Source organism: Hippocampus comes, unplaced genomic scaffold (genome assembly GCF_001891065.2).
Source record: "Hippocampus comes isolate QL1 unplaced genomic scaffold, H_comes_QL1_v1.1 scaffold167, whole genome shotgun sequence".
NCBI lineage: Eukaryota > Metazoa > Chordata > Actinopteri > Syngnathiformes > Syngnathidae > Hippocampus > Hippocampus comes.
Window position 1 is genome coordinate 120,745 of NW_017805502.1, and position 20,553 is coordinate 141,297.

Sequence of the window (20,553 nt, forward strand, 5' to 3'; positions counted from 1 at the left end):
TCGGCACCCCCCCCCCCCCCCCCCCCCGCCACACACACACACACACACACACACACAGGCTGTCTCAAAAAAGATTCCAGCTTAACCATAACGAGGTAAAGCAAGATGGAAAATGGGTAAATGAAAATGTTTGTCATCAGTAATTAAATGTGTAAATAAAATATGCTCATAAGTTCCATACCCTGCAAGAGTTTTTGATTATTGTTGATTATTCAGAAAACATGAATGGTAGCACAAACATTTTTCTTGCAGTCATGGTTAGAGCTTGGGTGAAGCCATTTATCAAACTTTGCTCACTCTTGAAAACCAAATGACAACAGAAACTACAAATGACTACGGTTGCCACCGTCCCCGTTATCATCCTTTAATTGAGAATTAAATGTTGCGTCCTGTTGGGTACGATGTATGCCACTATCACTGTTGTTCCAATGTGTGGCACTACTTTGTGTGGAAGGATACCATGTTCTGAGGTGTATATAAATAAAGGGGGTGGAGCTTCCCTGCAGTTCGCTTCTGGCAGTGACGATGCACTGAGGCACGTCAGGTGTTGAGCGACTCAGTGGTAGCGACCACACAGAAAAATAAAGAAACGTCTCCAGTCTTGTGGCTCGAACCGAGTGTAGTCACCAGCAATGATGCCTATACATGACCAGCGAGAGACTTCCGCAGCAGAAGGATCAACACGTCCCATATTGAACCAATACAGGAGGGCGGTTCGTTCTGTATTGTCCTAGTAGTCACACACAAACGTGAACACTGAATTTAACAATCATGAACAAAATAAAAGACAGGAAATATTAAAGACAGTAACACGGTATTGGCGGGAGGTACGCAGGACCTCTTGCGGACCCGGGACTCTGGTGCGTTTCTTCTCTGCTCTGTGCCAAATCCTCTGTCACGCAGGCAGACCCGCCCCTTTGCGCTGCCTGTCGTGATGTATGCCTTGTAATGCGCTCACTGCACACCAAACACCACAGGGTTTGAAAAAGACAAAGATCTATTCAGTGCTGCAAGGAGTAACAAGAAGTACTCTTGGAAGAAGGTGCAGTGAGGAAAAGAGACAAAGTTCTGTTGACTGTTTAGCCCTGATCTCGCACCAAAGAGCACACAAAGGAGTTGAGGAAGAGGATTGTTTTGCACTTTCTCCCATTTTTTTTCATCTTTTCATTTGGGTTCACACAAATGTTTAATTTTATTATCGTAAAAGTGTCCCCAGACAGGCTTTGTCACAGCTGTTACAGCACTCTACAGTATATGCATGTAATATAGTACAGTATGCTCCAGTTCACCCTAGTTCAGTCTATTCAGCCTTGAACATGTACACATTCAAGTTTACAAGTTTGTCATTTTTGTCTTCCTCTTAAAGGTGTGCCCGGCTGTTTGATTAACAGCACTTTATCGGCTATTTAATTTCAGAATTGTCCTCTTTCAGTAAAACTGTTCCCAAACAGATAGTTTAATTTGCAGCATTTTATATGTACTGTATACAATACAGTAGGCCGGGTCTATATGCTCAAGTTCAGGCTATGAAGTGTTCCATCATTGTTAAGTGTTGTTAAAGTATACATTTTTAAATTGACAGCACTTTTTAATAGCTTAGAGCAGGGGTGTCAAACATACGGCCCGCGGGCCGGAACCGGCCCCCCAAGGAGGTTCGATCAGGCCCGTGGGGTAATTTGAAAGTGAAAAAAATGCATACAAGACGCGGAATGAATATTTTTAATAAGATGCAATTCATGGATTATCCACTCGGGGGCACCCTGTTTTGATCAGAGAAGAAGACGACAGCAGTCTCAATCTGTCACTGAGACAGACCCAACACAGCAGTAAAAGCCAGCTACCTAATTGTTAGCGAGATAGCATTAGCATCAAAGCCGTATTCTGACGGTGACTTTGAACAGATTCATGATGAAGGCGGCTGAACTTGTTCATCCCAAGAAGCGACAAGCTTTTGCCAATATTAGCCTTACGAGGAAAACTATACCAGAGAGGATTTCGGACCAATCAGCAGATTTAGACAGAGTCAAGTCCATCCATCCATTTTCCGAACCGCTTTATTCTCACTAGGGTCGCGGGGGGTGCTGGAGCCTTTCCCAGCTGTCTTCGGGCAGTAGGCGGGGGGGACACCAAGAATCAGTTGCCAGCCAATCGCAGGGCACACAGAGACGAACAACCATCCACGCCCACACTCACACCTAGGGACAATTTAGAATGTTCAATCAGCCTGCCATGCATGTTTTTGGAATGTGGGAGGAAACCGGAGTACCCGGAGAAAACCCACGCAGGCCCGGGGAGAACATGCAAACTCCACACAGGGAGTCCGGAGCTGGAATTGAACCCGGTACCTCTGCACTGTGAAGTCGACGTGCTAACCACCGGACTTCCGGGCCGCCGAGAGTCAAGTCATTTTGTAAAATTTTTGTAAGATATGTTCTTTTAATTTCAACATTTTCCCAATATTCTAATGCTTCTTGATACCAAAACAAAGGAAATACATGATATTTTGGTTATTTATAACAGAGTATGGTGTAATTTTAATGGTCCAGCCCACTTGACATCTACCGAGGCCGTATGTGGCCCACGATGTGAAATGAGTTTGACACCCCTGGCCTAGAGGCTATGCTCAGGTTCAGGCTACTTAAGTCAATAAAAGAAATAAGGCACTTTCAACTTTTGTACGTCTAAATGCTTTCTTGACTTCCTTCCTTAGTGACCACCGAGTGACCCCACGGCCCGGTGGCTAATATGACATGTTAAATAATGCCAATTAAATCAAAGCATTTTGGGTTTTTTTCATATAAAAAATACATGTGATTCTGTGGATTTCAAGGTTCTCGGGGACGCAAACCCTCACATTTCTTTCGCCTGTGTGGTTTTGCAGTGACACTGTGAGGAGTGTCCCTTATTTCCAGATCTGAAAGGTAGCAACCCTCCAAATGACCCTGATCAAATGTTGACATAGTCCAGTTTTTAATAAGGCCAAACAAAAAAGATAGTGTGTTTCCGGTAACAAGAAATTTCAGCATAGGGTCGGTAGGTCGGACAAAGTTTTTTTTTTCTCCCATCAATAATTTAAATAAAATAACCATAAAACATAAAACAAGAAGACATTGAACCCGCTTTATTTTTTCGATACATCAATGGATGCTATTTCCTTAACATTACGGTGCGAGCACGCGACTGTAACACAGAAAACGCGGTTTAAACTGTCGTCGGAGATCGCGGCCGCCGCCATGTTTCAATGTTGTTGACAGACGACAGGGCAAACGACGCACGCGCTCAACGTGAATATCGCAAGAGTTTGCACCAATGTAAACCCTCTACATAAAAATGTAGAGGGTTGTTTGAAAAAAAAATGCCGACTGTAAAGTTTTTTTTCGACGTAAAAATTCTCGGTCGGTCGGGTTACCGGAAACACTACTTTTTTTTCTACGCCTAACGTGTATTATGCCCCCTTTAACATCCATGACAGCTTTGGAGGGATTTGTGGGAACTGTGGATGAGGCTCTTTATTTTCGTTGTTAAACTGCCCATTATTCTGGGCAAAAGGCCTCGAGTTCCTGTCAATTCTTGGGTCGGCTTGTATGAACAGCACACCTGAGATCTCCCCAAAGTGGCTCAGTGATATTGAAGTCAGAAGACTGATATTGTCCGTTTCACAACCAGAAGCTTCACATGATTCTGCTGCAGCCAATGACAGGTCGAAGTGGCTGTGTTTTGGATCAAAATCATGTTGAAACATCTGAGTACATCCCATGCACAGCATCTGGACTGATGAATGCAAAATTATTTGATAACATATAGCATTCATCTTGCCATCAATTTTGATCAAGTTGTCTGTGCCTCCCCAAAACATCAAAAATCCACCTCCGCATTTCACAGTGGCAACGATGTACCGTAGTTTTCATCATTGGCCTTGTTGACTGACTCCTCTGTAAAAGTAACGTTCATGGGTGTGGCCAAAAAGTTCCATTTTGATCTCATCTCTCCAAACGTTGGTCCCAGAAGTTAAACGGCTTGTGTCTCTACTACTTGGAATATTGTAAGAGAGATTTTTTTTATTTTTGGTGGCATTAGTGTAGTAATGGCTTTTGCTTTTTTTCTGGAAACTCGATCATGGAGCCAAGTTTTGTGCATATTTCAGCAGAAGATGGCTTTCTTCTTAGCATCTCAAACAATTTTTGTTGGTCGACCTGATTGTGGTTTGTTTTCAGGCAAATCTCTCATTTCCCAATTCTTACAGTTTGACCACTGCCTCTCATTGGCATTCTCAGTAACTAAACACCTCATAAATGCCTTCATCCAAGCACTAAACAGTTTTTGTTATTATTCATTTTCTCTGAAATAGGGCAAAGAAATCAAATTCTGCCAGGGTATGCAAACCTATGAGCACAACTGAATTTATCTATACATACGCACGCGCACGCGCATGCGCGCGCGCGCGCACACACATACACACACACACACTGTGCAGCTTTCAAAGTAACAACGGTCTTCACTAGAGTCAACACACACAAAATCAATCACTTCACATTTGGAAAAAAAACCCTAGTTATAATTTCTTGTCCATGTCGTAAATAAAGCACATTTAAAACAGTACACAAAAACACAAAAGTGAATTTCTATGATGATTAATAATCAACTAAACCAGGAGGAAACAAAATGAACTCACCTCCCCGGTACATTTCAAATGTTACATAGCCAGGACATGACTAAACGCGACAATTACTGCATACAAATATAAAAACAACTATTTAAAAAAATACAGCAATGTGTCATGTACACCGATAAGAAAGGTTCAATGCTTCTGCACTATAAAATCAAAATTACAACATACATTTACACAAGTTGATCATTCACGTTTTCACTTGGTACATCAACATTTCTGCAGACATTCTGTTTCTTGTACATTCTGTGGAATGAATGCTAAAGCCTAGCAGGAATTACAGTGGATATAGAGCCAGACCAGATAGAGACCAAATCAAGTGTACCATGGCCACTATGAGGCATGGTGGTCTGGAAATTATTCTTTGCTCTTTTTATGTTGGGGGTCCACTAAGCGAGATGCATTCTGCTACATGTTTACCCAGAAATCATGAACTAAAAGTTCAAGTTCTGATCCCTTCACATCTTTTTCTTTCCTTTTTTTCTAAACAAAAACATTATATCCACTGCAAATCATCTGTTTTGTCTTTGCTCTTCCAATCCGGCTATATACACATCATAGATATTACATATGTACAATTAAAACAAACGTAAAAATACGAAAAGATCACCAACAAAATAATTACTATTTTTGTACTGCTGTTGCAAAAGACAGCAGGGACCAAGAAGGATGACAAAGTCGTGTGGTAAGAGTATAACAAGCAAATAGGCTATAGTTGACAAAACACTGCCTTTTGAAATAAATTAAATTAAAATAAATATAAGTGTACATGGTCAACTGTTGCTTCTCCAATCTTAATTTGAAGAACAATCTAACGGTATAGTTGAAATGTTAGACAAGCAACAGTGATTTTTACATTGAACTTCTTAGCAAAATTGTAGAGACTGATGTCTTCAAAAGTCTGATTTAAAAAAAAAATAAAAATTTCGTTTAAAAAAAAAAGAAGAAACCCAACATTGTGTCTGCATTGAAAATACATTTAACTGACCAAGACGTATCATTTTCTTTCCCTTTAAAAATGTGATTGGAAAACCCCACTAGCAGTGGTAGTCCACTTTATGTGGCCTTGAAAACGGGAAGTGAGAGGTGTACTTGTGACACCGTTCTGCACAGTCAGTAGTGGAGTGCCAAATAAAGCGGTTTTAAATAGCTTAGCAGATATTGGCCAAAAGATGGTCAAACACATGGAAACATTAGTAAACAACTTTTGAAGTATAAAATATAGATTACTATCATTACTTCAAGAATATTTTGGACAAAAAAAAGTATCCCTACTCAGGTATTCAGCGGCAGTTGCAGATTCCATCACAAAAGCAGTTTGCCATTGCGGTGAATCTTTAAAATTTTCCCAAGTCTCTGTTTTGCTGTTGCAAGTCCTTTCTTTGGACGTTTCCCTGAATACCAAAGAAACACGTGCAGCATACGTGAGAAGAGAGACAAAGATAGGGATTGTGTCGCTTCGCTCTTTGCACTTACCTTGACCGACGCCTGCCGTGCCATGACTGGCTAGCCCTGAAGGCGACGCACCAGAGAGTGAGCTGCTGTTTTGCGGAGACAAGGATGGTCGGCGTGAAGTAAGGAATACCCCCGGGGCCATGGCACCGCCGCCTCGAGGGCCACCGGGCCCAAAAGGTCCCGGCCCTGCTGTGTATTCATGGTCCAGTAGACTGGCCGAATAGTAATCCATCCTCCTGTGTGGGCTGAAGTCTGGTGCCGACTCTGGAAGGTGCGCTGGCGAGGGCGGAGCCTGATCTGCATGAACTGGAGGAGGGCTCGCAACAGGGACAGGAGGACGCACCTTTTTGGTGTACTTCCTTTTAGCAGGCTTTTGCTGCTCCTGATTCAAATACGAAAAACACAAAAAAAAGTGTCCTTGTGGTTTAATAAAAGTCAAATATGTTGCAGCTCAATAACTTTCACCGAGACATTCCATCTCGCCATTGTTTCTGCACTCACCTGCTGCGCTAGCTTGGCTGCAGCTGCTGCCAGGCCCGTTTCCACCGACGCCACTCGAGCTCCGTCTCGGGCTGGTCGGTCCTGTTTTGGAAGCGTTGGCATCACCCGAGCTGAGTAGTAAAGGCAGGGCATAAATTAGTAGACACTCAAGGATCAACATTTAAAAGGCAAACTTGAGGTCAACTCGACTCTTGCCTTTAGGGCTCCAAGGTGTGTCATCCCAGTTTTTCTTGCGCTTCATCTTGGCCTTGTTTGCATGGTCCTCTTCATCAGACTCTAACGACGGATACACTTAGAAGAACCATCAATGAAAACAGAAATTTAGTACAAAAAATCCATAAACTTCACAAGCGATACAGAACAGACCCACCAGCTATCAGTGAAAATCAACTGAAACCAAATTATATCTGTTTTAATTATGATTATTATTATTTTTATAAGTAGTTGTACTCCTTCAGTGATGAAGCAGGGCCACAATAAAGTGGGGGAGACTGGTTGTCTGTTGGAGGCTGCTCACCATATTCTGAATCTTTAAAACAGGTTCCCAGTGTCTCCTGCTCATCTGGACTTTCCTCTTCGCTAAGATGGCGGGCTGGACGCTTAATGGGCCTTTTTCCAGGTCTTTGGATGACTGCTTTTTTCTCAGAGGTCTTTTTGATCCCCCCAGTCACCCACACAGCTCGGCCACCTTTCCCCTTCACTATTCCCAATCCCTCGGTCAGTCCTCCAGAGATAGACAAGGGGGATGAGGATGAGGAGGACGACGATGAGGACGACGACGAAGGTGGGTTCGCCATGGAGAGCATGCCCTGGATGGCATCGCGAGTACTGGGAGAGGCTGGCGCTTCCTCACTGGAGGAGGGAAAAAAAGTGAGGAAATCACCTCAAAAAAAGGTGCTGGGGCACATGTGTATAACAATTTCTCATCATTATTAGAAATGTTGACCATAAAATGAAGATAGTTAGCTTAAGTATTCCAACCTGAGTGCAGAGGGGTCCAAGCTTGCCACCTGCTTGCTGGCCTTCAGTAAGTCCAGGATGCCCCCTGCCCCACCCTTCACACCATGAGCAGCCAGTGCCTCCTCATCTGTGGTGTAATCCTCCTGAGGCCAAGTGCACAAACATCCTTTAGCGAAGACAGCAACTTTAGAAGTTCTAAATCTTCATCTGAGCGATTATGCTTGATTAACTGGTGGGTGCAAATGGGGCTAAATGTTATAAAAGTGAGCAGTGGTCACAAAATGGGAACGCTTGTCAAAAATACACGTGCAAACTATGCAATAACACTGTGATGGCTAGAATGCGTGACAGCAGCAAAAACAGCTTTCTGATGGTTTTCTTTTCATTTGCTGTTTTGGAAACAAGCATGTTTCAGGCTCTTTTTTTCCCCATTCGAGAATGTATGTTTATAATTCAACTGCTTCTAATGCGCATCAGTTTACAAAAAACATTCCTCTGGTCCTGTGAAAATAACTTCATGTGAACCTTACTCGCATTTACAGACAAAAGCACACCCTGGAGCCTTGAGATGAGAGTTTGATATGTTCTGTGACCACTCAAAACAGCTCTCCATTGAAATGAATGAACGTTTCGTCGACAGTGTGGGGTATGAATGTACAAAGACAAGGTGCGGAGACTGTTCACGTTAGTCAGTGCCTTAGCCCAGTGGTCCCCAACCACCGGTCCGCAGACCAGTACCGGTCCGCAGGGCATTTGGTACCGAGCCGCACAGAAAGAACTTGCCTTAATTCCGTTTTATTTATTTCGGAATACGAAAGATGTTTTATTTTGAAAAATTACCGGATTCTCCGTTACATCCGTCTGTGTCACGCTTCACACACGTCAAGCCACGCTTCTCCGTCATGTGACCGATTACGTTAAAAACAAAACGCTGGAGCTCGCAAAATGAGTAAAAAAACTGCTGGAGATCGCAAATGACGGCGGCCTTAAAAGTATGTTCGAGACAACTGGATTAAAGTTATGGCCACAATAGCACTGTTGCTATTTCCGACATCCTACCTGTGTGAGGCGGGGGTTTTCTGCAGCAACGGCGACTAAAACAAAATTATGAAGTAGACTGGACATAAACCACACACTTGAGGTGTCATTGTCTCCTATTACCCCGAGATGGGACCGTCTGGTTGCAGAAAATCAAGCTCGGGGCTGTGGTGAGTCGTCATTTTCACGCACTTTGAATTTGCGTTGTATCGTATTTTGAAGGCATTAAAGATGACCATAGCGATCAGAGTGTTGCGGCCAGATTTGACGCTCCTTGTGTTCATTATTATATTTCGAAAACACCACAGTTTTCATGCAGCTCATACCATATTATTTTGTTGTATTATTTCCACCACACCTTAAATGCCGGTCCCTGAAAATATTGTCTGACATAAACCGGTCCGTGGGCAAAAAAGGTTGGGGACCCCTGTCTTAGCCAATCAGGATGCAGAACGCAATTCACTTTTTAAAAGCATTTAAAAAACTGCACAAAAAAAATCCGTGAAACAGCGAAGCCGCGGAAGGTGAACCGCGTTAGAGCGAGGGACCACTGTATATTAAAGACGAGGGGAAAGACATGAAGCCGGTCCAAACTACACTCAGGAGGCTGGGCACGAACCAGTGGTGAAGCAAATTGTGATGCGAATTAGCCGTAAAGACACCAAATCAGAATTCTGGCATTCAAAGCAAAAAGAATCATAGCATACATATTGTCTGTCGCGTGTATTGTCACTGAGGAACATTTGAATGGCAACACTGGAGTTTCAATATGCGTGACGTACACATATGCAGAGGTCCACGTGAGCAACAATCATTTCCTGCATAGTAGACGGAAGAGAACTATTTTTCCCCGATGATAAGTTGGGAGCCTTAAAAGCAGCTTATAGTGGTTTGTTTATTATGTCAGCACACTATAAAACCAGAGAGAAAAAAAAGTGTAGACATGTTTTCATTTTAAATGTTGTTTTGCGATTTAATGTGAATGTGCAGCTATGTCATTTCAATGCGACTGATTCTACTTTTTTCCCCCACCAGTTTTAATTTTTCTTTATTAAAACATATGCTGGCATATTATTTTAATCAGCGGCCACACTAATAGCAACTGATTGACATAATACAATCCACCATTTGATAATAATTAAATTCATATTCAACACAATTGAGTTAGTATTTCGGTGTGGCCCTCGACAACTGTTTCAGTTTCTCACATTGCCCCTTTGAACGGTGATTTGGCTCTTACGCGACGTGCCACAAGAGTCAACTTCAACATAAAAGCCCAACAAGGAATACTTTACTTGGATATTCATGCCTTATACGGCTTATTTTCTGAAGCATTCATGGTGGCTGACTCGACTCCGACTGGTGGCTGGTCTCACTGCAGTCACGCTGCCTGAGAAGCAATTATGCTTGGGGCGCAAAGGTGCACTGACTCAGTTGAATCTTGTCCACACATGACTATTTTCAGTACGCATGCATTCCTGCACACCGTTTATGTGCACCCCTTGCTATAAAAATAACCTAGCGTTCAGAAGCTCACAAGTCGAGTGTCTCATTCAGTATATCAAAGTGTATATCCACATTGATCTTACCTCAATGTCAAAGTCCACCTCTCCTGGCTCCCGGATACGATTTGGGTCGGAGCAAGGCTTGGCTCTGGGCAGCTTTCTTGGAAGACCTGAAGGCATATTTTACCACACCATATGTCACTCAGCGACACACACACACACACACACACACACACGTATATATATATATATATATACACACATACATACATACACATACATATATATATATATACATACACATATATACATATACACACACACACATATATACACATATATACATATACATATATATATATATACATACATATATACACATATATATACACATATGTGTATACATATATACAAATATGTATATATATACACACATACATACATACACACCCTCCGATATATTTACTTACCAACCTTTCTTATACCTTTTTTATATATACACCCACTGACTATATATATATATATATATATACACACACACACACACACACACACACACGCATATGACAAAGTGATCGCCAGGCGTGAAACAAGCTGTTTCGCATCATAGTTTGTGAGTCAAAATGTGCATTTTGTACATCATCCAAACACATGAAACAGCAAAACTGAGAATCTTTTTTTTCCCTAATAATCGAACCGCCGAGAAGGTTCCAAAAAGCTTCACTGAGCTGGAAGCACGTCACCTACGCACTGGCAGGTGACATCGAGGCAAGCTCGGTCATACTTATGTCGCACCAGCTAGTTACCAACGATCTTTGGCTGGCTACTCGTGTGGCTAAAGACATTGCAGAGTCGCTCCTAAATCAGTAATCATCGCCTCCATGGTGGCGAATAAGCTACACGTCTAAGAAATATTGTCCCGATGGGGTGATGAGGAAAAATGGAGAAGTGATGCTAATTGCTCAGCTAACCTACAATTCACATGGAATCATGAAACACCAGAATTAAATGTTTGAGTGATGGAGTACACTTTTGACGAAGTCTGGCTCTAACCACACTAAAGCAGAGATCATATACATTTGAACAGTAAACTAGCAGGCAATTTAATTTAAGTGCTTTATTCACCACACTACTCAGGACTGAAACTGGATATGAATTATGTTATGGCGTACACCAGGGAGCAGTGGCCTGTAAGCTTAAAAGAATATAGTGTAAAAATACTTATATCATTGTGTTTTATCAGCTTTCACAATATTTCCGAGTATTGATTTTGACTTCTCCGGTCTGCACAGTGTGTGTGTGTGTGTGTGTGTGTGTGTGTGTGTGTGTGTGTGTGTATATTCTCAGAATTACATTACAGTAGATCCTTTTTTTCCCCAATTTAGCTTTGCTAAAAGACCATACAACCCATTCAGAACTAGGTTAAAAATTTTACTATGCTGTACTAGGTGTAGTGCCTTCCCATCTCACCGCTGATTTTCTTCTTCTTGCTTGATCCAGTAAGCTTGCGGCGTGGAGGCGGGGTCTCATCTATTTGGAGCTCGTCCTCCGATTCCAGGTCAGAGAGACTGGAACCCTCCATTGCAAGGTGCCGGTAGTTGGCAGCCCCTCCTGCACCATTGGTACCCGCTTTCTTGCTGGAGTTGTGGGGTGAGCACAGGAGATCATCAACACAGCAACAAATTAAAAAAGTTTACCCTTGAATTTTCCCATTGGTCAGCACAAGTTTCAACTTGCTTTTGTTTAACTTTCCTTCAAAGCCCTCTAAAGGCAGCTCCAACTGAAAAGATGGAAGGTTTGCAGAAAAAAAGGCTAAATCATGCTTCCACTTTTGAAACATTTAAGATGACATTATTCTTCTGTGTACCTTGTTCTTGCTTCTGGACTTGCCAGGTTGGATTTTTTTCAGTGTATGCTTGGTGTGGATCTCAAGCAGGTCCAACTCTCCTGCTTCTGTCTTAAGGAGACCCTTTTGGTTCTTCTTTTTGGGTCCTGGTGGCCCCAGACCTGCAATCACATCCTTGGGTTTGACGCCTTTCTTCTTTCCAGGGGGGCGGCCTGAATTCTGAGAGGTGGTCAAGGGGGCTTTTGAGAGCGGCGAGCCAGGAAATTGTGGCCCAGTGCGGCCAATGTTTTGTTGGAAAATGTCCTATAAAGAGAACAGGGAGCAAATAAGGTCATACTATACTATAAATACAGCTGAAAGAGAGAGGAACCTCCCCCCAAAAAAACAATTGCTCATTCCAGACCATAAAAATGGCCATGTTACCTCAACGAGACGGATTTCCTTAGCAAGGTCCTTGACCAGCGTCTGCGTATTGATTGTTTCTGGAATTTCCACTTCATGATTGCCCAGCGCCTGTGTGTGGCAAGGTACAGTAATCAACTCAAGATTGCAGATTGCTCCATGCATAATATAATGTGCACAACGACACTCTTCAGGGGTCACCTGAAAATACAAAATGGATAAAAAGGTACTAAATCGAAATACGCCACTTCATCCTAAGGATGCAACACAAGACCAATATCGCAATATTAAAATTGCCCCAATATCGTCGTCGTCATGTCACGATATTAAAAGCGGCAAATCTGTTAAACAGGCCAGGTTGTTTTACATTTGAGCAGTTCCAGCACCCTCTGGTGAGGTTTTTAGTGCAGCTTAATTTGAATTAGGCATGTTTTGACCACCTAATTGCCAGATGAAGGGGAACATAGCACATTTGAGTTCCTCCAAAAATTGACGTGATTCACAACGTGTGTGGATTGCCAAGTGCATCTCCATCAAAAAGCACGACTTTTGTCCCAGTTGAGACCAACAGAGCATTGTGATATACAAGACAATGATACTTTGTGCCACTGAGCCAATAGGAACACCTGACAATTACCAAGCCTATTTGTCATTGCTGTTATGTACAAATGTACACTATACTTTTTTTTCCCCCAGGGTGAGATTTTTTTTCTTTTCCCTAATATCGTGAGTTTTTACACAGTACAGCCAACCTTCCCACAATATCGTGTTAACATAGTATCGTGAGGTTCATAGTATGATGTTTGGATATCGTTACATCCCTACTTCATCCTGCATCATGAAAGTCATGTTAGTTACCTCTTTCCTGGTCCAAGTCCGGAAGGCATTATTCAGTGCTTTTGCGCCATGAACAAGGTAAGTGGCTGGGTGTCTGCGATTTTCTCTCAAACCTTCCAGATACAACATTGTATGTTACAAAAATAAACATCATGAAAAAAGGGGGGGTTGCACATTTCTATATTACCTCTGAAGGTATCAAGAAGGTGTTTCCCAACATACCAGCACACTGTCTCAAAGTTGGGAAACTTAAATAAGTCTGCTGTGCTCAACCGCTTCTCTAATTCATATGCCCTTAAAACATAAGCAGAGGAATATGTGCTTATTACATGATGACCAGTTCAACATTCCTCTTCACTCCCTTCTCTTGTGTAGTTTGTAGAGGGGACGTGTCCACTAACAGAGTGCGTGAATGGCACAAAAGGTTTGAGGAAACTAACCGAAGCTGCATGTCAATATTAAGACTATGCAAAAAGTTTCCCCCAAAGGCCAGACAGTCCACTGGGGTCAGCACTGCATGAATCCATCCTGGAACAAACATGTTATCAATTCCATGTTCACAAGTGCTAGGAAATGGTTGGTTGATTGAATACAATGAAAAATGCAGTATAGAAGTGAAAGAGTCACTTGCTCTTCTTACCTGTTGGAATGAACAAAGTGTTTCCTTGTTTGACAGAGCACTTGTAACACATGTCAACCTGGTCTCCAAAAAACATCTCGTTCTGATTGGACGAGGAATTCCAGCGCTCAAAGAGCGCCAGATTGGCTGGTGTGGGGGATATTAGGTAGAATATTTTCTCCCCCTGAATGAACAGGACAATTGGAAGGCTCTTGAAATGAAAACCAATTCAATGAATCAAAAATGTTCAGTCACAATTGTCCTCACCCGTAAAACATGATACCAAACAGAGGTGCCTCCAAAGTCAATGTGAAAGTCTGTGTAACTATCCTTCACTCCCATGAGGCAGTACTTCTGCACATTGGGCCGCTCAAACACAGACTCCTCAGGCCAGAGGTTCTCCACCCATGACAGCTTCCTCACTATCTTTGGAGTCTCCACGAGGTTTGAAAGCCTGAGATAAAACAAAAGAACAATTGCTGTAAAACACTTTCCCTTGCATCTACTCACTTTAGCGCTGGGCCATTTACCCATTTCATCATCAGAATCATTTGTACACTGTCAATCGCTCGACAAGAAGTGGAAAGCATTCACTGAGTCAATGAGGCTGACCATTGCCTAAGACATGTAGCCCATTTAGACGTTATACAAAAGCACTGACAATAGGGCTTCTCACACGGCACTTGGGTTTCCTTGGTGTGCAGCGCTTAGCAAGGGCAAAAGCACTCCGGTGTACACTTGCCTATATTGTAAGCAGTGGCATAGTGCGGATGCTTTTCCCAGTCTATTGCTCTGAGCACTCTGAAATTACTCCGCCTAACCCTCTGAAATATTTTGCTGGTATCACACACTCATGTGTGCAACTGTAAATGTGAAAAGCATGTGAGAATTGGAAGGGGTTAAGTCTTCAATTCATACAGTTTGACGCTTCATTTTATTATGCTAGTTCAAAATAAATTAATTAAAAAAAAGATTAAGAATCATGTTTATATTCATGTTTATTTTTAGAACCTGGTTTCCGAGAACTCCAGGCTGATGACATTTAGTACTCGGTCTCTGTTGGGGCTGTTGTAGTACTCAGCAAAGTCACCGAGCCGCATCTTCAGGTCACACTGGCGAGACACGTCGATCACGTCAATCTCCTTGTCCGAACCTGCATGCAGGCATAATTTCGTAATTAGGTCTGCCTTCTTGTTGAGATGTTTGCACAAGTGACTTTAGGTTCAAATATGGCATGTCATGAAGTCTGACCAGATTGTGGTCCAGAGTGGAAGTAATACTGTATGGGGAGAGTCTGAATTACCAATGTAGTGTTCGACGTCGCTGACACAGAACGATGCTGGCGGCAGAGTCATGCCAAGCCCGTCTCGCCTCAACACCATGACAGGAACACTGAACGAATGCTCTTCAAGAAACTCCACTGTCAGTTGGGCCCCCAACGGCTTCAACAGGACTTCATCTGCACTGTGAACGAAAACAAGGCCTGTTTACAACCCGTTTAATTCGTGATGCCCTGATCATATTGTGATGGATGGATTCATATTTTTAACACCCGAGTCTGAATGCAAGTCTTTGGTTGAAGTATCTGCCGATACTGAGTCCTGATACGACACTTAGGCAATGCATTAAGAAAAAGAAAGAGAGCGCATGAGAGGGTTCTAAAATTAATATAGAAATATACATACAGGCATGTATATATGCAACAATTTGTGTATATATATATATATATATATATATATATATATACACACATATATATATACTCATTCTCTCTCCTTTATATATCAAGTTTCTCATACATTATAATTGGTATATATATATATTTTTTTTTTTAATGGAATATTCCACCAAATCAGTGCCAGTTGCTTTTTGTAACATTCTCAAAATAAAATCCAAGTTCTGTGTGTCTTCCTTTCTTTTCTTTTTTTCCGTTGATGATACATAACTCAAACTGTTTATTGGTCCATTGGAGATTTTCACTGTTTTTGTATTGAAACTCTTAGTGGGGTTTTTTTGCATTAAAATGATCAAATACAGGAAATAGAGCCATGACATTTATGCTGCTTGAATGTTAACTTTAAAAACAATACACATCAATGTGGAGGACGCTCTATATAAATTTATTTTTATGTAATTGTCTGTGCATGCAAATGGCACCTCAAAGAATGAGGGCATCCTCTGTTACAGTGCAATTGATATGTCCATTGCTAGACAATACGTTTACATCGTTATTTATCGGATTGTGCGGGCTAAAATGACCAGTCCACGAAATGCAACCGGTGGGGAACAAGTTTGCTTGTCACCAAATGCATGACGCTCGTTAAACTTCTGTTTGAAGTTAGGTCGTTTTGACGTGTCACACCTTTCACGAACCTGTTTGTCAATCTCTCAACTCTTTTTATATTAAAAAAAGAGAGGGTCTAGTACGTTCACTCTCGGATGTAGCTTTTTTATTCTTTTTAAACGTCTGACAACCTTTAAGCACAATTTATTGTTAACTAGCAATAGACTGAAGTGTTTTTTTCAAGGCCGATAAAATACCGATTGTTTGGAATTAAGAGGCCAGTGACCGGTATTTTAGAGCCGAGATTAATTTGCAGTAAAAGGGAAAATCAAAATACCGGTACTTAAAAAAACGGGTAACCAAACCCAATTCTAACACTTTTTTGAAATGATTTAATTATGTTTGTTAAAATAACTTTTCAAATAGGTAAAAAGTTAAATGCTTTTCTTTTAATTTTAGGCATCTAGACACTGTTTGTTTTAAAATTATAACAAAAGGCTGCTAAAGCTTCCAGGCTCATCAGCATGTCTCGAGTTCATCCATCCATCATCCGAGCTGCCTTATCCTCACGAGAACAATTAGTTTTTCTTTTTTAGCTTTTTTTTTCTCTCAACGGTAAATAAAGTTTTTCCAAGATTTCAATTCATAGAGATTGTACCTGGGAAAAGTTCGACTTCGTAGCTCCCTCACAAATTGTGGACTGCCCGTCTTCACCAAACGGCTGGGGTCTCTTACCCCGGTCGTGGCTCCATCTGCTTGCTTGTTGCCTCCACGGCGTTTACGCACTGTCAGTATGGAAAAGAGAGCCTGAATATTATGACAAATATTTGCATCTGCATGTGTGGTAGTAGTTCCAGCAGACTGTTTGTTTATTGTTGTGACTTAGATGAAGATCAAAACACATTTTATGACCAACTTATGCAGAAATCCAGGAAGTTGCAAAGGGTTCACATACTTTTTCTTGCAACTGTAAATGTGTGTCATAGTTGAACACTTCCACATGGCAGAAAAGGAAAGTTTGACTTACTGACAGATGGTCCATGAGTGAGCTGACAATTGGGGCAGTGATAGAGGTCTATCTCTGTTGCTTTCTCCTCCTCTACTCCAACACAGCTATAAAATGATAAAGAACAAAACAACAAAAAAGGTTGCACTGCATACACCAGTACTAAAAAAGAATTTGTGAATTTGTGAATACTGAACCATGAATGAGGGATTATTGTACATACGATCCCACAAGAAAGCACTGATGCAACAGATTTAGACATCGACGGGGGTCGCAAAAACACCAAGAGTAGCAACGTACGCTCACAAAAATGATGAATTTAGTTAGAATGGCCACTTCAACCCGTGTAGAACAAACCCAGAATTTTGAAAATCTGATTGTGGGTTCCAGTAAAAAAATATTTGTTTTGTGTTGAAACTAATGGCCATTTGTGGAATGTGATAGCGCCTATACAGTATAACATATGTTTTAAAAAGAAGAAGAAAAAATGACTTCAAATTAGACGAAAACAGTGTCATGTTATTATTTATCAATAAAATGAAACAATTCTTTTGTTTTGTCTGCTACTCTGGAAACTCCTCTGAATGTCTGGCAAATTTCAGTTAAAGTAGGCACCAATGAGCCTCTATGGAAGAAATTCCAAGAGGTTCTGTAAATCAACTCGACAAGATTACAAGTGTCTCTTGCCCTAAAAAAACAACAACAAAATCCAGAACCTCCTTAAATCATGCTAATTATGTTTGAGAGGGAGCATTTGAAGTACTCATTCCATGTTTTTTTACAGTAGTTGTTGGAAGGAACAATGGCAGGATAAGAGTTGATTAAGAGTTGTAGATTGATGGCTAATAAGTTGTAGAATGATGAATAATGTTCTGTTACTCAAATTAGCGGCTGTAGGGTAAACTGAGAGGCAATAAATATGATCATGGCAGTAAGGATTTTTTTTTTTTTTTTTTTAAATACTGACCTTCCATGGAACCAGTCTTGACAAATGTCACACTCGATCATGAAGCGAGTCACATCATATGGCAGGCGACACAAGCAGTACACTGGTACAGAAGCCATACTGATCATGTGTGTTTATATTTGGGAGAAGCTAAAAAGCAAAAACTCAAATTCAAAAGGCTCAATTGTCAAATGTAATTCTGAATATTTATGTGCTGTAGTAAGGTTGGAGCTGGTGAAGACACATCCAATTGGGTGCACCAGGAGAGCTGAAATACACGCACAGAAAAGAAATCGATAACTATGTTAAATTAAATAATCGTCATGGGTGGACACAGCAAGTATGTTTGAACGTAAAAGTCTCGATAACATAAAATATGGTCTAAGTTATGGAATTGCATACTGTCATTAACTTATGGCATAAAATGTAACGTTAGACGAAGTATATCATACTGATCAAAGGTGATTACTGTTGCTACGTTGTAAATCCAAAATGAATGGTTGTTACTTGTAAACACGCTCCGGATCGGAACGTTGTGATGCTAGCTCGGTACGTGAGCTAGCGATGTTGCTAATCTACCAACATTTGCTAAATCCATGCAAAATTGTAATACATTCCCGAGGCCCATCCAACTATCCGCTTCAACTCTCCAACTCAAAACAAACGTGAGCGGTAGTTTATACAAGGCATCTTAAAGCTCAAAGTATTGTTGAGCAACTCACCGAACTGGCGCTCCAGCGAGGCCGAGCCTGCAATGGCCGCCGTCGGAGCAGTTGACAACCCTACGGCAGATCAGGGCAACTGCGGCCGAACTATGCAGCGGACTTGATTATTAAGAGTTGGCTTCGCCACATTTTTATGTGGCTACTAGCGACTGAGAAATGCCCCAACAGGAACGTCGCTACGCATCCAAAATGGGAATTTGGAAGCGAACCGCAACAACACTTCAGCTAGATGACAGGGGAGTTCAAATGCACTGACGCCATTTTCAAAGACAACAGCGTCACCGTTGTTCATCACTGTTAACGCGAGTGCGAACAATAAAGTTTTCCGCTGTCAAAATGTCTTCGCAGAGGCGAGTAAAAAAACAACTAAAGTAATCAATTTAGCGCAAAGCACGTACCTGTTGTTTAAAATTTAGGTGTATTGAGGCAAAATGTAGCTGTAGCTATCGTTAAAGTGATTGCTACTTATTCTTTACAACAGCAAATATCCAACGAACAGTCCCGCAAATGACTTTCCCGTTGTACCTCTCTCCTGCTCCCCTGATGACCAACTCAAATACAACAGATAAAATCCATCTGTTTGCATAACTTCGTTGATATGCCTTCCTTATAATGGTTCAAACAGTTTTATCACAGACACGTTGTAAATCCTCTAGTCTTCCAGAGGGAGAGAGGAAAAAAAAATTCAGCTACTTGAATCAGCAGAAACGGCATCTGCAAGCTAATTGCTCTGGCTATGGGCACACCTAGTTTTAAGTCCTCTCTTTTATTTTTTCTTTTTAATGTTTTGAGTCACTCAAACCAATGTCACCCTGATACTCGCATTATCAATATCATTATAATCTCTTGAAGACAGAGCAAAAAGTGATAAAAGAAATATTAAGTACACCCCCACCCGACCCTACAAAAAAAAGGTTCCAAAATTTTGCCCCACTTCTGGATCAACATATTCACGGTACTGAAGCAGTGATTCTCAAACCATCAAAGGAGATGGGTTTTTTTTTTCCCTAAGGACTCCTTCATAATCCGAACACCAATCAAGCAAATGTAAATGCCAAAATAGTTTCAAGTTCCCTTTTTGAGAAAAAGGTGCAATTTTAGGAAAACAAATCCATATCTTTCAAAGAAAAAAGTTGTAACTATCAATCAAGTTTTTTTCTTGATTGATAGTAATTCAAGGAAAACACTCGTAGCGTCTACACGAAAAAAAAAGTACTTAACGGGAAAAAGGCAAAAGGTTTTCAGTGACACCAAATGATTTCAGCCTGGTCACATATTTGCCTCCCTATGATCTCACGCAACTTTACAAAACAAAAATGTATATCGTACTATACAGTCAAGTGCAATCACGATTTTGTCTCAATATACTCCCAGATGTAATTCCTCAGTGTGAAATATGGACCCATACCTTTATTATTCTGTTGTATGAAGCACCTGTCGATGTTAATTGTATCTTCTGCCATCTAATGGAAGAGCATTTCATTGTTCTGCCTGTCACTTTACGTCAATGGCATATAAACAGTCACATTTGTGAAGAACAAACTAAAATGACAATTATTAAATGGGGGGAAAAAGTGAAAAAGTAGGATCTTCCACATGCAGTACAATAAGTGCAACGGTACAGTGATTAGAATCACTACAGTATACTATGAGAATATTGTTATAATCTTACTAATATAAAGCAGTATTTTTCAAGAAATTCTGCAATTTTTCAAGAATAACAATAATCTATTCAGGAATTATATAAAAAAAAAAAAATCCCC

The 20,553-nt window shown here is 41.1% G+C and overlaps 1 protein-coding gene across 1 annotated transcript; it reads right to left on the reverse strand.

The window, feature by feature from the left end:
* Positions 1-5,916: 5,916 nt before the first annotated feature.
* phf8 (PHD finger protein 8) lies at positions 5,917-19,087 on the reverse strand. The gene is made up of 22 exons (XM_019877306.1): positions 18,788-19,087; positions 18,087-18,333; positions 17,141-17,226; positions 16,772-16,898; positions 15,133-15,293; positions 14,841-14,982; positions 14,097-14,283; positions 13,851-14,013; positions 13,651-13,738; positions 13,398-13,504; positions 13,232-13,323; positions 12,395-12,484; positions 11,993-12,274; positions 11,823-11,905; positions 11,596-11,762; positions 10,210-10,295; positions 7,604-7,725; positions 7,140-7,474; positions 6,818-6,913; positions 6,623-6,732; positions 6,143-6,503; positions 5,917-6,060 (listed from the first exon to the last, which is right to left on the reverse strand). Exons 2-22 carry the CDS (start codon positions 18,191-18,193, stop codon positions 5,972-5,974), a joined length of 3,081 nt encoding a protein of 1,026 aa, XP_019732865.1. The 5' UTR covers positions 18,194-18,333; positions 18,788-19,087; the 3' UTR covers positions 5,917-5,971.
* Positions 19,088-20,553: the final 1,466 nt, after the last annotated feature.

Excerpts from the sequence above, each read along its gene's own strand:
- phf8 (XM_019877306.1), bottom strand. The coding sequence starts at position 18,193 with ATGATCAGTATGGCTTCTGTACCAGTGTACTGCTTGTGTCGCCTGCCA. Across the intron at positions 13,324-13,397 it reads CCTTCTTGATACCTTCAGAG|GTTTGAGAGAAAATCGCAGA; the intron begins GTAATATAGAAA and ends TGTATCTGGAAG. Across the intron at positions 12,275-12,394 it reads AGGAAATCCGTCTCGTTGAG|GACATTTTCCAACAAAACAT; the intron begins GTAACATGGCCA and ends TTCTCTTTATAG.